General features: G+C 32.4%; 1 protein-coding gene across 1 annotated transcript; it reads left to right on the top strand.

Moving 5' to 3' along the window:
* The first annotated feature begins 7,126 nt into the window (after positions 1–7,126).
* Positions 7,127–15,150, top strand: LOC134684431 (uncharacterized). Its single transcript, XM_063543716.1, has 2 exons — positions 7,127–7,592; positions 14,720–15,150. The coding sequence occupies exons 1-2, from the start codon at positions 7,142–7,144 to the stop codon at positions 15,148–15,150; spliced, it is 882 nt and encodes a 293-aa protein (XP_063399786.1). The 5' UTR covers positions 7,127–7,141.
* Positions 15,151–15,916: the final 766 nt, after the last annotated feature.

The following is a 15,916-nucleotide window of genomic DNA, read 5'->3' as shown; positions in this document are numbered from 1 at the left end:
CCATTGGTAAAATCTTTTTGTTCTTACTGTGCTATAATCTGGATAATGCACAGCAAAGGTGTGCATTATTTAGCTCAGATATACTGTACTGTTCAAAGTTCTGTGATCTTTAGGGGACAGACCCTGGATTTTGAAAGATGCGTAATTTATCGAGTGTAGCTCCTTAAGACAGGAGCCAAACGAAAAAACAAACAAATAAAGGACATGTAACTTCAACATAAACGATAAAAAAAATCTAACACTAAAACACAATTCGTCAAATAATGAAACAATTTAGGAATGAGCCTAAATTTAAAAAAAAATCAATACTTACAAACGTTCAACTACATAAAAGCGTATTTCCCCCTTTCATTACCATCTAAGATACTTTCATAGGAGCCGTGGATTGCGGAATATTGTCCACATATTTTCAAAATGTTCACGAAAATTGATGACGTCATGTGTTATAACAGTTATTGACTAATCAAATCGGTATACATGATTTAATCTGCACGCTCATTTGCACATTTAATTTTTCATGTAAGTTGTCCGTATTATTATGACCCTGTTTATTTTTGTTCAATTTAAACTTTAGAATTTGAAATGATGTCAGTTGTGTTAGTACAATTAATTTTACGTCAAGAATAATGTGTATGCATTACAGTTTTAGCATTACACATCTCATGGTCATAGAGATTATTTGGCTCTGACCGAAATGTCATGGTCTTTTGACATTGAAACAATTGCTTATGTCTAGAGTTAAAGTCTCTGTCAGTTAAAGTAGAACCGCTAATGATCAGTCAATTATATTTAGTATGCAGTTGTATCAGCAGTATACTTTTAAATGTAAGGTGAGGCATAGAACAGTTGTTCGCTATTTTATTTTGGGTTCATATTTATTATTGATGACACAGCATCTCTTAAAATAATATTACTTTGTTTTAAACTATTGAATATCATTGTTTAAGGAAATTGACAAAATGTCCAGACATGAATCTGAAATGTTAAGAATAAATCAAAATTTTATGACAACTGATGTTGGATAGAAAAACCCCAAAAATTGTCAAATATAACTTTTGCCTTTAAAGAAAAAAAAAACACAATTGCTTCCGGAAACGAATTATTTGTTTTATCTACAAATAACTTTCATAAATCTAAAACGGAATGTGTTTCCTGTGAATAAATTAAAGTCAAGTTCGATTTGAAAGGATTTAGCGTTAATTTGTCGTTATTAAGTTAAGTTAAAGACTTCAAAGTATCAGAAAGTGACACTTAAGGCGTTGACCGTGCAATAACTTGAATACTAGTTGACGCAATCTTTCATAATTATTTATTATGTTGTTTCCTGTAACTATAGAAGTTCAGTTTGTTTATCTTTTTTTATTGTTGTGCAATTGTACACTCTGTCCGTGTATTAACTTTAGAATGTTTCGACGAAATCTTTTCAAATTTAAAACTAATATTTCTTGGAACTAAATGAAGAAAAAGTTTGGTTTTCACAATTTCTAACTTTTCTCATTGTTAAATTGAAAATCTTTAAGAGTTTTCACTACTCTTTTTTTGACTTTTAGGCAGATATTCAGAATTCTCTAGGTTTATTCATCATGTTCATGAAGTCATCTGTAACATCTGTCTTTTTCTAATGTTTCATTTTAGTATATAAAAATGTTTTTCTGTTACAAATCATGATGTATTGTTTTATGTGTACATGTTATGCTGCCCATCAAGGGCCCTTGATTGGAATAATAAAATTTGTGTTCTTATTCTTATGTAGTGCTGAAATAAATTGAACCCGCTAGCCCCTGCTATCTTTTGCTAATTTTGTTAAATATAGTATAAAAATATTGAACCTTATTTAATCCTTGTTGTTTGTTTTCATAGTTTTTGAAGGAAAGAAAGTTCTAATGTTTAATGTATGGAAAGTGTAGCGAGAACATCCTTAAGTTCGACTTTTATTTTATTTTGTACCTTTATAAACATCATGTATAATATTTAAGATGTAAGATCTTAGTTACTTTTTTTTTTATAAATATTTTGAGAAGCAAATAAACTCATCATAGATACCAGGATTGATATATATGTATTTGTGTCAGACGCAAATTCACATGTATATTATGTATGATATCTCCGTTGGAGAGATTTTGTAAATGTATGTATAGATATGACTTAGATTTCATATAGTTATGTATATGTCGTGTAGAAGTTGCAATTTTGTACAGGTTATAACGTGTACAAAAATATTGTACATGTTATAATTTGTACAATGCTAAAATACAAATTATAACATGTACAAAAGTACCTCGTACATGTTATAACCTGTACAAAATATTGCTTAAAAATGGTTTTAACCTATACAAAATTGGACGCTGACGATGTACCTGGTTTCTAATTAGTATCCCTTTATTTATCCCACTTTAGTTCCAATTGTATAGCCGCTATGTTCATTCACATTCATCATCACGCCTTTTGTGATTTTCTAATCAGCAGGGCTGATTATTAGATTTAACTTGCATAATCCATACACAACATGGAAAGTGTATCATGTTGTCACAACCAATCATTTTTTATTATATATTTTTATATCATATTACAATATATATAATACTACATTTTTAACACAAGAGTCTTTAACACATCAAACACTAAAGTAATACGTGTCACCATACAATTTAACACATAAAACACCGCAGTAATACCCAGCAACACGTGTAAACATACAACTTAACACATAAAACACAGCATGAACACGTGTCACCATAAAATTTAACACATAACACACCGCACTAATACCCAGTGACACATGTAGCCATACAACGTTTTCACATAAAGCATAGCAGTTACACATGTTACCGTACAATTAAACACATAAAACACTGCAATTATACCCAGTGACACATGTAACCATACAACTTAACACATAAAACACTGCAATAATACCCAGTGAACTAACATAATGAACAATTGTAATCACGTATATACAGAAGTAAAGAGTAATGCATGTATAGTATAGTACCTTTAATGATGTGATTATGAGACGTTTTCAAATGGATTAGTTTTACTCAATTGTTAGATGAAAAATATTCTTTTAGTTTAGTATGACGGAGTTAAGTATGACGTCCATTATCACTGTACTAGTATACAATTTTTAAGGGGTCAGCTGATGGACGCCTATGGGTGCGGGAGTTTCTCCCTACATTGAAGACCCATTGGTGGCCTTCAGCTGTTGTCTGCTCTATGATCGGGTTGTTGTCGCTTTGACACATTACCCATTTCCTTTCTCAATTTAATTTAGTGTTCCTTTTTCTGGCACTTTTAAATTCTGAAAATTGCTCATTAACATCCCACTCCTGCGACAAAATAGCTTCAAGACAAACAACAACGAAAAATATGGTTCAGATTTTCTTAGCATAAGTTGGATGAGTTTAAACTTATTAAAAAACCGAATACAAGTCAAAATACATAAAAAATCGAAATGTGTACATTTCAGATAACAACCAGATGCAAACTAATTGAATAGGAAATACAAGACGGCACGGCACATCCTTTAGAAATCAGGGTAGACATTTCGTCGCTTCTTAATGTAGAAAAACTAACATAGATCTGACTATTTTCTAAAACAAAAAATCGATTCAAAGTTTCAGATTCTGTCCTCTAGTATCAACATCAACAGAACAATGCAAATCTTTCGTCTGTAAACTGGCTAAACTTAACAATAATTTTTTTTTATACAAAACGCGAGAAAGACTAAACATCAGTTATTCGACTGAATATTTTTCCTAAGTTCTTAAAATCATTCTTTTAACATGGGAATATGGTCTTCATAAATATTGCGGAAAGGTATATATGACCCTTTATGCCTTTCCGATATAAATTCTTAAAATCATATTCACCTACAAAATTTTCTACATTTGAAAATGCCTGTACCAAGTCAGGAATATGACAGTTCTTGTCCATTCGTTTTTGATGCGTTTGTTTTTTTGATTTTGCCATGTGATTATGGACTTTCCAAATTGATTTTCCTCTGAGTTCAGTATTTTTGTGATTTTACTTTTTTTTTTCGATACCAATCTTGATTTTGCAGTATTATTAGAACTTTTGTCTCATCATTACTATTACCAAATGCGGAATTGTACAGACCATTTTCTTCAAAAGTGGGCATCGTAGATACAAATTTCCTGTTTAATGTCAATGCATTAGTTGATCGCTACGACAAGTATGTGCGTCAGCTCAAAAGCAAACAAGCTCAATTTAGATATCAGGGTTACATTTTGTATTTACGCCAGACGTGCGTTTCGCCTACAAAAGACTCATCAGTGACGTTCGAATCTAAAACAAAGTTAAAAAGGTCAAATAAAGTACATAATGAGCATTGAGGACCTAAATTCATAAAATTTTGCCAAACACAGCTTAGGTAATCTTTTCCCTGATGTACAAAATGTATAAAAGCCTTAGTTTTTCAAAAATTCAAGTTTTGTAAACAGCTAATTTACAAACATGACCATATTCATGATGATGTTTGTAAGCACAGAATGGTGACTATTGGGCTGTTGATACCCTCGGGGAATTTTAACTCCACCAGCAGTGGCATCGACCCAGTAGCTGTAAATAAAAACATCATACATATCATGATTAACTTTTGTATTTACGCCAGACGTCTACAAAAGACTCAACAGTGACGCTCAAATAAAAAAAAAGTTTAAAAAGGCAAAATAAAGTGCGAAGTTGAAGAGCATTGAGGACCAAAATTCCTAAACGTTTTGCCAAATACAGCTAAGGTTATATATACCCTGAGGTAGAACAGTCTTAGTTTATTAAACAAGACTGCACACGCTGAAATGTCTCGCCTTCTTTACTAATCATTGATATTATGTTGATACACCTAAATATAAAGCTTTATTACAACTTTCACATAAACTCAACATTAACCAAGAAAATGAAACATTTATCAATTAACCAAGAAAACTAAACATTGATCAATGAACCATGCAAATGAGGTCAAGGTCAGATGAAGCATGTCAGGCAGACATGTACAGTTAACATATCTTCAATACAACAAATATAGTTGACTTATTGCTTATAAATTAAGAAAAACAGACAAAAAAAAAACCACTTAGCAATGGACCGTGAAAATGAGGTCAAGGTTAAATAAAAACTGCGTAACAAACATAGATCATAAAATATTTTCATACACCAAATATAGTTGTCCTAATGCAAAAAGTGTAAGCAAAATAGACCAAAACTCAAAAATTTAACTTTGACCACTGAACCATGAAAATGAGGTCAAGGTCAGATGACACCTGTCAGCTAGACATGTACACCTTACAATCATTCCATACACCAAATATAGTACACCTATTGCATATAGTATAAGAGAAACAGACCAAAACACAAAAACTTAACTATAACCACTGAACCATGAAAATGAGGTCAAGGTCAGATGACACCTGTCAGCTAGGCATGTACACCTAACAATCCTTCCATACACCAAATATACTAGCCCTATTGCTTATAGTATCTGAGATATGGACTTGACCACCAAAATTTAACCTTGTTCACTGATCCATGAAATGAGGTTGAGGTCAAGTGAAAACTGTCTGACAGGCATGAGGACCTTGCAAGGTACGTACATACCAACTACAGTTATCCAATTACTTATACTAAGAGAGAATTGAACATTACAAAAAATCTGAACTTTTTTTTCAAGTTGTCACTGAACCATGAAAATGAGGTCAAGGACATTGGACATATGACTGACGGAAAGTTCGTAACATGAGGCATCTATATACAAAGTATGAAGCATCCAGGTCTTCCACCTTCTAAAATATAAAAGTTATAAGAAGTGAGCTAACGCCGCCGCCGCCACCGGATCACTATCCCTATGTCGAGCTTTCTGCAACAAAAGTTGCAGACTCGACAAAAAATCATTTGTTTTTTAACATCTAATTTATAAGTATGACCATATCAATTATAATTCATGTCAGCAAAGTGATGACTTCTGGGTTGCTGATACCCTCGGGGAAGTAAAACTCTACTAGCAGTGGCATAAACCAAGTGGTTGTAAATAAACTCATCATATATACCAGGAATAAATTTTGTATTTACACCGGACGCGAGTTTCGTCTACAAAAGACTCTTCAGTGACGCTCGAATTCAAAAAGTAAAAAAGTTTTAATCTAGCGTCGTAATACAGTACATGATTTATAAGGCATGGAGATGTTATTGTTACAGATCAGCTCAATTATTTATAGTAAAGGATCCTACAAACTAATTAATGCAAGATACAGTCACAGAAAATAATTATATTTATATATATATATATATTTATAAGTTATGAGCACAACTTACTGCAAAACAATATTTTAAAGAGAGCATATGGTACATCTAATTAAATACTACATCAAACTGAATTATTCATTTTTGATTCATGTTATCGTAAAGGAAAACACACCTTTTGCATTCTGTAGGATAAGTAAATGCTATAGGACAAAAGAGGTAAGTAGAACTATAATAACAATCATACTTTAACCGTACATTAACGATAATAGAAAGATACAGTAACAATATAATTGATCATTTAAGAACCTCTGCGATGATTGGAAAGATGTGTGTTATTATCAAGTATCCTCTCCCTTGACACCGTTTGCGAGTATGGTCTTGAGGAAACAATGATAGTCCGTCGGAAGGGGACGATAAATGGCTGACCCGTGTTAAGAGAGAGCCATATCTCTTGCACGTTAAAGACACCCTTTTAGATTTCGAAAAAGAGTAGGCTAATGCCACTACAAGTCAGCACTCGCATCCGCAAAGTGGAAAGGGATTAATATAAGTTGCAAAATAAATAATAAATAATATGTTTAAACTAATTATCAAATATATAAAACATTTACGTAAAATCGAAATATGTTTTTTCTTAAAAATGTAAATCTCCGATTCGACAAGCCTTTTTCTCTCTCCTATATAGCGTGTGCTTAGCCCAGAAGCAGTACATTAATGGTTTCATATCTTTTGGTTGATCACGAAAGACATACTGAACTTTGGAGACGTGCACACTACGGATATAAATATTCATTCTTATCTTACGATAATTACATGTATATGTATATGTTAGATAAAGCTTAAAAGCTCTTATCTGTCTTACTATTCACAGTCTAAATTCACAATCATGGACAAACTAGATTCTTTGATTGTGGTAACCGGTATGGCATGTGTAATATGGACAAGGAATGCTACTGCATCGCCAGTTGAAGACGCACGGGTGTACACATCATATCCCGATCAGGTGTTTGAAACTATACTTGTTAAGTTTCAATCTATGGAACAAGAATTGAAAATGCTGAAATCTGAACTTAAATCCCAGAAGGAAACAAGTAAAACAAAACTCGGAGCTATGGCGGATGAACTGAATAGACAAACAATTCTCATTCAAAAACAAGATATTCAGATTCAGAGACTTAACAACGTGCTTGTTGGTAGTGACATTAAACCACATAAATCAATGTATAATAGATCACAGGAATATCCTAGTCAACACCAATCTAAACCTCTGCGGGACAGGAGGAATACCGACGAGTTTATTTCTAAAAAGGAAAGACAGACTCAAAAGCGTCTGTTAGGTATCGTTATCTACAATATTTAACCCATCAACAACTTTTTGTTCAAATATTATACTTACATAAAATATTTGTTATAATGATAAGGTCACTGTGTCTAAACCACACCGGAAAAACTTGTTCGGACTCGATGGTATCGAACATCCGGCACAATGACGGAACATCAATAGACAGAAGAAAGATATGTTTCTCCATATTTTCTTAATTTTTTTTATTATATCGAAGAATATATATACATATACAACTATTTTCTATTGTGATATGCAATATTTTCTATGACCGTTTTATATTAACGGAGAGATAAGTAAAAATGCATGTCAAAATGACGAATTGAGTGAACATTGCCTCGAAATTGTTTAATTTCTCGTTAAATTTTTCACATTATACGGAAAGAAAGGTACGGGAAGATAGATGCTGACACGGAAATTGCAAAACTAATCATTATGAGCATCTCAATACTTGTATTTCTGCGTAACAAAAGAAATGGGTCATGTCAAATTAGAATACACCGGTTTTGTCATTGTTGTTTACTACACAATAACCCGGTTTCGTCTATATATATCATTCGGTTTTTTATATTTTTTTAAAACCAACAATTTATGAAAAGCAACATAAACACGGATTTGAACATTGTCACTCGAAAGAATTTAAATATATATGACGCCCGTCAAGCAAAAACAAACCTTATCGCATCTGACGTCGTTATCGGTAGTCAACGCTAGAATGTAAAGTACAACAAACCGATAAATTGCACGTTGAAATTGAGACATTTTTCTAAACATAGCGTTATCCATTCGAATTGAAGTATATTCTTAGAGTACATTACTTCTATATGAAATATGGAAAATGTGTTTAAACTTGAAATTAGAGTTAAACTTTACGGTCTTAAAAAATCGAAACACACAATTGATATGTGATTTTATCGTAAAATCGGATGGACACCTTTATAAGTACTCTAATTATTCTATGTATGTAATATTTTCTATGATCGTTAAAAATAAATCATTGACGTTAAGACAAATGTATATATGCATGCATAATCGACATAGAAAATAAATGTTTATTGGAAGAAAAGGATTGCAACTACCAAGCATCTAAATGTTGGGTCTGGGGCGTGCAATCTATACGCCTTCTAGATTCGCCACTTATCTTATAAAGTGTTTACCGAATTAAAATATTGTTAGAAATAAGAAAACAGGGACACCGGCGAAATAGGATTGTGTGAGTTTGATTATGTTTATTTTAAACATTATCATTGATATATTTAAACAAGCGACACTAAGTGATTCGAATTCATAGCGTTTTGAACTATTAGTATAAAGCTGCATATGTCAAAAGTTAGGTGGTTTGATGTAAATATACATGTATGGAAGTTGGAACACAGATCTAGCGACCCCCCCTATTTGCCATATGTCCATTGCCCTTGCTCTTGATCTCATTTCTATATTATTTTCCTTTGGCCACATGACGATCCATGTGACCGTGAACTTATTACCCTCATTGATTGGTAAATGTTTAGGTTTTGTGTTGTTGGTTTAAATAATAAGAATGGGTCCATGTCCGTCTGGCAGGATCCATTAGACCTCGACTTAAATGGTTCCATAAACAATTGGTTACGTTTCTGTGACCATTTTTTTTTTTATCTTACAGACCTTCATTATAAATTGAATTGCGATCCTCAAGCATTTGTGACATGTCTGTGCGTACACTTAAATATAAATAATATGTCTTATTATTCTTTTATTAAAAAAAAAACCGCCAATGAAGTTGTTTGCTATGTCCGACAAGTTATCCGGTTCGTGAAATTTAAAATTTTCAGTTGTTACATTTTTTTTTAAATTCAAGTACGGTGTCATTTTACTGTGACCCCGCTTGTCAACCAAAATGGCCGTCATGGCTAAGAAATAAAAAAAAAGGGGGGGCATGAAAGTGCATGATGTCAATTATTTAAAAACAGCCGTAGAAATATAGACAATTCGAAAGGGCTAAATGACAAGTTTGAAGTTCTTTTTATCAATTTCTATCTATTATTTTCAAACATATATATAAAAGTCTTATAGCAAAATTGACTTAGGAAGTCAAGAAAATATACAAATAAATCGACATGGCCAATATCCTAATTAAACTTATTGACCTTTGAGTTTTTTCCCCATTTCATTGCGTTTTTACACGCCCGTCACAATTTTGACAGGACCTATTATAGTATACATCCGTCCGTCCATCCCTCGGTCCTTCCATCCATCCGTCAGTTCCTCCATCTATCAGTCATTCTGTATGTCCGTCCGTCCGTCTATCTAACCGTTTATTCTTCTGTCCAGCGTAAACATGTCGCACCGTAACTTGAGAACAGCTTATCTAGTTTTCATGAAACTTAACAAAGTTATTTCTTTAAATGGTTTGACGATCTGTAAACCTTTTAGTGAAAATCAAATTAAATATTTTTGAGTTACAGGACTTTGTAAGTAAAACAGGAGCTGTGTTTTTTTAACATGTCGTGCCATATTTCAAGGTGTAATACCACCAAATCATTGTACGTCACATCCGGTTGTATACGAAAGTAGGCCTAAAAAAATATCCCTTGAATTTGACAGTTGTAGAAAATTAACCCTGCATTTCAATGCACTTAAATTTTTCTGAGTCATAAACATGTATATTGGTTGTCTGAAAGCATCATTCTTTTTCTATTTGCTGGTCTTATACAATATTTTGGAACGTTAAGGTTAAATAGTTACCAAAGCAGGTAACCAGTAAATAACAGTGTAAAAATTGGGTTGTTTACTTCCGGTGCTTGTTATTTTCGTATATGCAATGAAATGTAGTGTGAAATTTTCACTATACACTGGAAAGGATTAAACTTTATACATGCAAAGTATTTCTTTGGTTGAAATAAAGGTAAATACTGTACATTTTTTTTAAAAGTGCCAATTTAACAAAGACTTATAGGGAATAAACTGTTATCACAGAGATATGTCTCGCCTTTTTGTAATTTTGGCAATGAATTGTGCGAATTAATGCTAATACAATTGCAAACCAAATATCAATGACCTACCACAAGTGGATCCCCATAAATTGACCTGATCACAAACTAATACATATAATGTAAGCAAACCAATCAAAGTCAATAGACCATGACTGAGGAGGCGGAGCCAAATAATCTCCATGGCAATGAGATGTGACAATGCTAATACATCTGCATACACATTATCATTGATGTACCACAAGTGGATCTCCATAAGCTGACCTAATCACAAACTAATACACGTAAAGTAAGCAAACCATTCAAAGTCAATAGACCATGACTGAGGGGGCGGAGCCAAAAAATCTCCATGGAAATGAGATGTGGAAATGGTAATACATCTGCATACCAATTATCATTGACGTACCACATGTGGATCTCCATAAACTGACCTAATCACAAACTAATACATGTAAAGAAGGCAAACCATTCAAAGTCAATATACCATGACTGAGGGGGCGGAGCCAAGTAATCTCCATGGCAATGAGATGTGGCAATGGTAATACATCTGCATACCAATTATCATTGAAATACCACTAGTGGTTCCCCATAAAACTGAGCTAATCACAAACTAATACATTGTTGACGCCGTCGCCGTCGCCGACGCCGGAAACAGCATACCTATGTCTCGCTTTTTGACTCCGTCAAGGCGAGACAAAATTCGATGGTGGTATTACACCTCAAAACGATTTATCATTATTGCGTCTTCTTTTACAACCTTCATAGTAATATGAATCTTTACCTCTGCATACCATTTGGTGATGTTTTAAATTTTGTTTATTAAGCGTAATTTGTAAAAACAAAAAGGGGGTGTCACATATTGCGATGTAACTCAAAACCTTTATAAAAAAAAAATCATTATGTTAATGTTAAATAGAATAATCATATATCAGTGTTTGCCATTGAGTATTTATATTCCATTTAAAATTAGTTTGAAGATCAGTGAAATAACGGATACGCCTTTCATTAGGAAAATGTGTATTACTATAATTACCTATGTATATAAATTTATACACGCCAAAAAAATGCAAGTTTACTTTATAATAAATATACATTTAAATTCTTTCGAGAGACAATGTTCAAATCCGTGTTAATGTTGCTTTTCATAAATTGTTGGTTTAAAAAAGATATAAAAAACCGAATGATATATATAGACGAAACCGAGTTATTGTGTAGTAAACAACAATTACAAAACCGGTGTATTCTAATTTGACATGACCCATTTCTTTCGTTCCACAGATATAAAAGTATGGAGAAGCTCATAATGACAAGTTTTGCAATCTCCGTGTTAGTATCTATCTTCCCGTAACTTTCTTTCCGTATAATGTGAAAAATTTAACGAGAAATTAAACAATTTCGAGGCAAGGTTCACTTAATTCGTCATTTTGACATGCATTTTTACTTATTTCTTCGTTAATATAGAACGGTTGTAGAAAATATAGCATATCACAATAGAAAATAGTTGTATATGTATATATATTCTTCGATATCATTACAAAATAAGAAAATAAGGAGAAACCTATCTTTCTTCTGTCTATCAATGTTCCTTCATTGTGCCGGATGTTCGATACCATCGAGTCCGATCAAATTTTGCCGGTGTGGTTTAGGTGTCAGAACACCAATTAAAAGTCACTATCTGTTCAACCAAATTTTGCAATTTTCATAGCTTTCTAATTTTTTTATCTTAAGTTTAACCTCCTACAAACCAGGTATGTCCTGAATCGTACAGGTATCAATCACCTTTCATCATGCCAATTTTCGACATACCTTTAAAGCCATATAAGAAAGAAGAGACCTTCCGAATAGATGTGTCACTAAAAATAACCCCTGGTTTTCTTGAAATCTTAAATTAGTATACTATGGAGCGCATTAATCCTCAATTTTTAATTTCAACTCATAGACAAGTAAATTTGGGTTGAAAATGGTCTTAATATATTTCTCTTTCACCAAAAGTTTCATTTCTGCAAATTTGTTGGGTAGTTTAAGTAAACGATGACATCAAATGCACTATTTTTTGTCCCGAGTAGGCCTACTTTTACATACGTTCTAAATTTGAAGGAGTAATTGGTGGTCTGACACCTATATACACAGTGACGGTTATGACTTCGATAAGGTAATAAGAATAAAGCCTAAGATAAAATGAGATTTGAAAAATATAATGTAGGGTAAATACTTGCCCCTTTTAGTTTTCCACGGGAAACTAAAGCATGTACATGGAATCGCAAAACAACTTAATGAAAAAAGTTAATAAAAAATGTATGCACACAATAAAAACTAACTTAGAAAAAAATCAATAGGTGCTCACAATAATGATTGATAATCATTTAAGATAAACAATTTAAAAGAAACAGATTTCTATTTTAAACTGAGAATATTTTAGAAAATAGAGAAAATCTGAATGGCCAGACCAAAAACAAAATCATCTCACTTACATACGGTAATGACATTTGTCAGTGTAACAAGCTTAAGAGTCTGCATTTATGCCGTTAATAATGTACAGTAAAATAATTCATGTTATATTTACCACTATACGACATACCGGGCTTCATGTGTTTTATCTATAGATGTAAAATTTCGCATATAATGTACTAGATGATTTGATTTCTAAATTCCACCGGAATAGGAGAACAACCAGTCTTGTGCTATTACTCAAGGTACAAGGGATGTACATGGGTGATTTAGTGGAATTTTATGAAAAAGTGCATACAACCTGAGCACGGGAAACTGTACACGAACATCGTAACAGTTATAAATATAACAATAATACTTTCAGAGAAATAAAATATTCTGAGAATAGTAGTACTAATGTATAGAATAAACGTAAATATCGTTTAAAAATGTTCAGCAACTTTGTTTTATCAAAAACAACAATAGTTTACCGCTGTTAGAAAGTCATAAATCGAATGAAAGAAGCATATTCGGAATAATCAAGATTTAAATTTTCTCAAAACCGGTTCTAAAAATTTTCTAAAAACTATATGTTATTCCTCATGAAATTTCCATTTTATTGGCATTATATGTATAAGAGGTCACTGAATTCGTTTTCTGAATATGAATAAAATTAATAAAACGAAAAGTTTAGTGAAAATAACCACTTGTGGAGCAGGATCTTCTGGCCCTTTTGATTTGAATCATCTGAGATCACCCCCAGTTGTTGTGTACTATCATTTGTCTGTATGTCTTTCTATTTTTTAACCATGGCGTCGTTAGTTTATTTTCGATCTATGCGTTTGGCTATCCCTCTGGTATCTTTCGCCCCTTTTTGGAAGAAAAATTCTTGGACACGTTTTTGAGAAAGACAATTTAAAGTAATTTTTTGGAATATTTTAACATTTACAATGTACCTGCTTCCTATACATTACTACTTAATTTTACAACTTATTAAATTTGCTATACTAAATTAAAATCCCGGTAGCTTTGATAACTATACATCCGAAGTTATCAAAGGTAATTTTTCAATAGTTATATTCATTGTGCACTTGTTTGCAAAATTTATAAAAATCCGTGCGATTGCACATTCACGTACATGTTACCTTAATTGCAAATTTCGTAAGATTACCCGGTAGAGGTAAACAGAAAAAGATGTGTTATATCCCTGGTTTAGTTAGATTAAACTACACACATTTTCACACTGAAATCTATACCTATATACGATGCCTAAAAAAATCATACAAAGTTTGATTGACATGATATCAAACGTAAAACAACGAAAAATACCGACCTCGGAGAAAATATTAAAACGGAATGTCTCTAACGAAATGCCAAAATCAAAAGCGCAAACACATCAAACGAATGGATTTCAACTGTCATATTCCTGACTTTGTATGGTAATTTTCTTATTATAATTGTAATCACTATTAACACAAACAAATGTGTCAACAAAGGAACACAAAAAGGCATATGGACAAAATGATGTTGTTACTGCTCACACACATTTATCAGCAGAAATTAGAAAAGGGGTAAAGCAGTCATAGGAAATGGAAGTGTAACGGTAGAAAGGTGATAAAAATGTACGGGCTCTAACATAATGAATCTTTCTTGAGTGTTTACTCAGTCCAGCTAAGGGAGCAATTATACAAATAAGACCATCTCTAACACTTAAATTGTTTTATAGGTATTACTTCCACAACGAGCCCGATAACATCTCCTATAGCATTTTCTGCATATTTCTCAACAAATGAAGACCAGTTATCAAGTCACCATACTCTTGTATTTGATGTAGTACAAACGAATACTGGAAACGGGTATAACAAACACTCTGGATCATTCATTGTACCACGTGCTGGATTATATGTTTTCACTTGGACATTGATTACCGATTCAGGTGGAGAAATTTGCACTAATCTTGTAGTTAATGGTGTAAATAACGGTTTTAGCTATGCTCATGGCAATTGGCAGCAAACAACATCAATTGAAGTTATTCAAGTGGAACAAGGCGATACAGTACTTGTGCGAACTAATAACTATTCTGGTTGCAACCAGGCCGGATCGATAAGAAGTGACAAGTGGCGTCGTTCAAATTTTTCTGGATGGTTAATTAGATAGATGAATAAAGGATGATCTCCTTTTTTTTTATGATTTTCTTATATAATATATGGGTAACCATATCCTAATTTTTGGCAAATGAGTGATACAGATGTAAAGATGAACAAATAATATATTTCAATTAATTATAATACTTCAGAAATCAATCTTAAATAGAAAATGTATCGCTACATGAATAGTTCTGATTCCTCGTCATTGGTTGGCTTTCTGTTGATTTTATCAGATCTTCAAAATTTGTTTATATATATATATAACATATGACATTTATTGTCGAAATTTGGATCTGGTGTACACAAATTATTGACACCTTATGTTTGAGGCATAACTATCTTGGCCACTTGTTAATTGTTTTTTGTGTTTAGTATTAAAGTTAATACATTAAGATCCATTTTGTTACATCTTGTGATCAATTTTATTTGGCAATCGCCAATAACAGTATAGCAGGGTAAAAGAACATCAGTTGTTCGACCTGTTAGTCAATTGCGTTTTGTTTAAATATATTTTTTCCCTTTTTTTGTCTTTTGGAAAATGTTGTTTGTGCTGTATTTATACCCTTCTACAACGAAATTTGTTTTACATCCACACGTATAAAAATTGCGGTTTTTATCCAACGCAATCATAGGTTAGAACGTAGTTTTCAATTTAGACTTGTTAATATTTTTTCGTTTGGGCTTGTATCATATTTTCTCCGGTTTATATGATCCGTTCATACTAAGACTCTTAAAATTCAAGGCTCTACCTAAAAATGAGGGTAAATTATATATGG

Source organism: Mytilus trossulus, chromosome 9 (genome assembly GCF_036588685.1).
Source record: "Mytilus trossulus isolate FHL-02 chromosome 9, PNRI_Mtr1.1.1.hap1, whole genome shotgun sequence".
Lineage (NCBI taxonomy): Eukaryota > Metazoa > Mollusca > Bivalvia > Mytilida > Mytilidae > Mytilus > Mytilus trossulus.
This window is presented reverse-complemented; position numbering and strand designations above follow the sequence as displayed.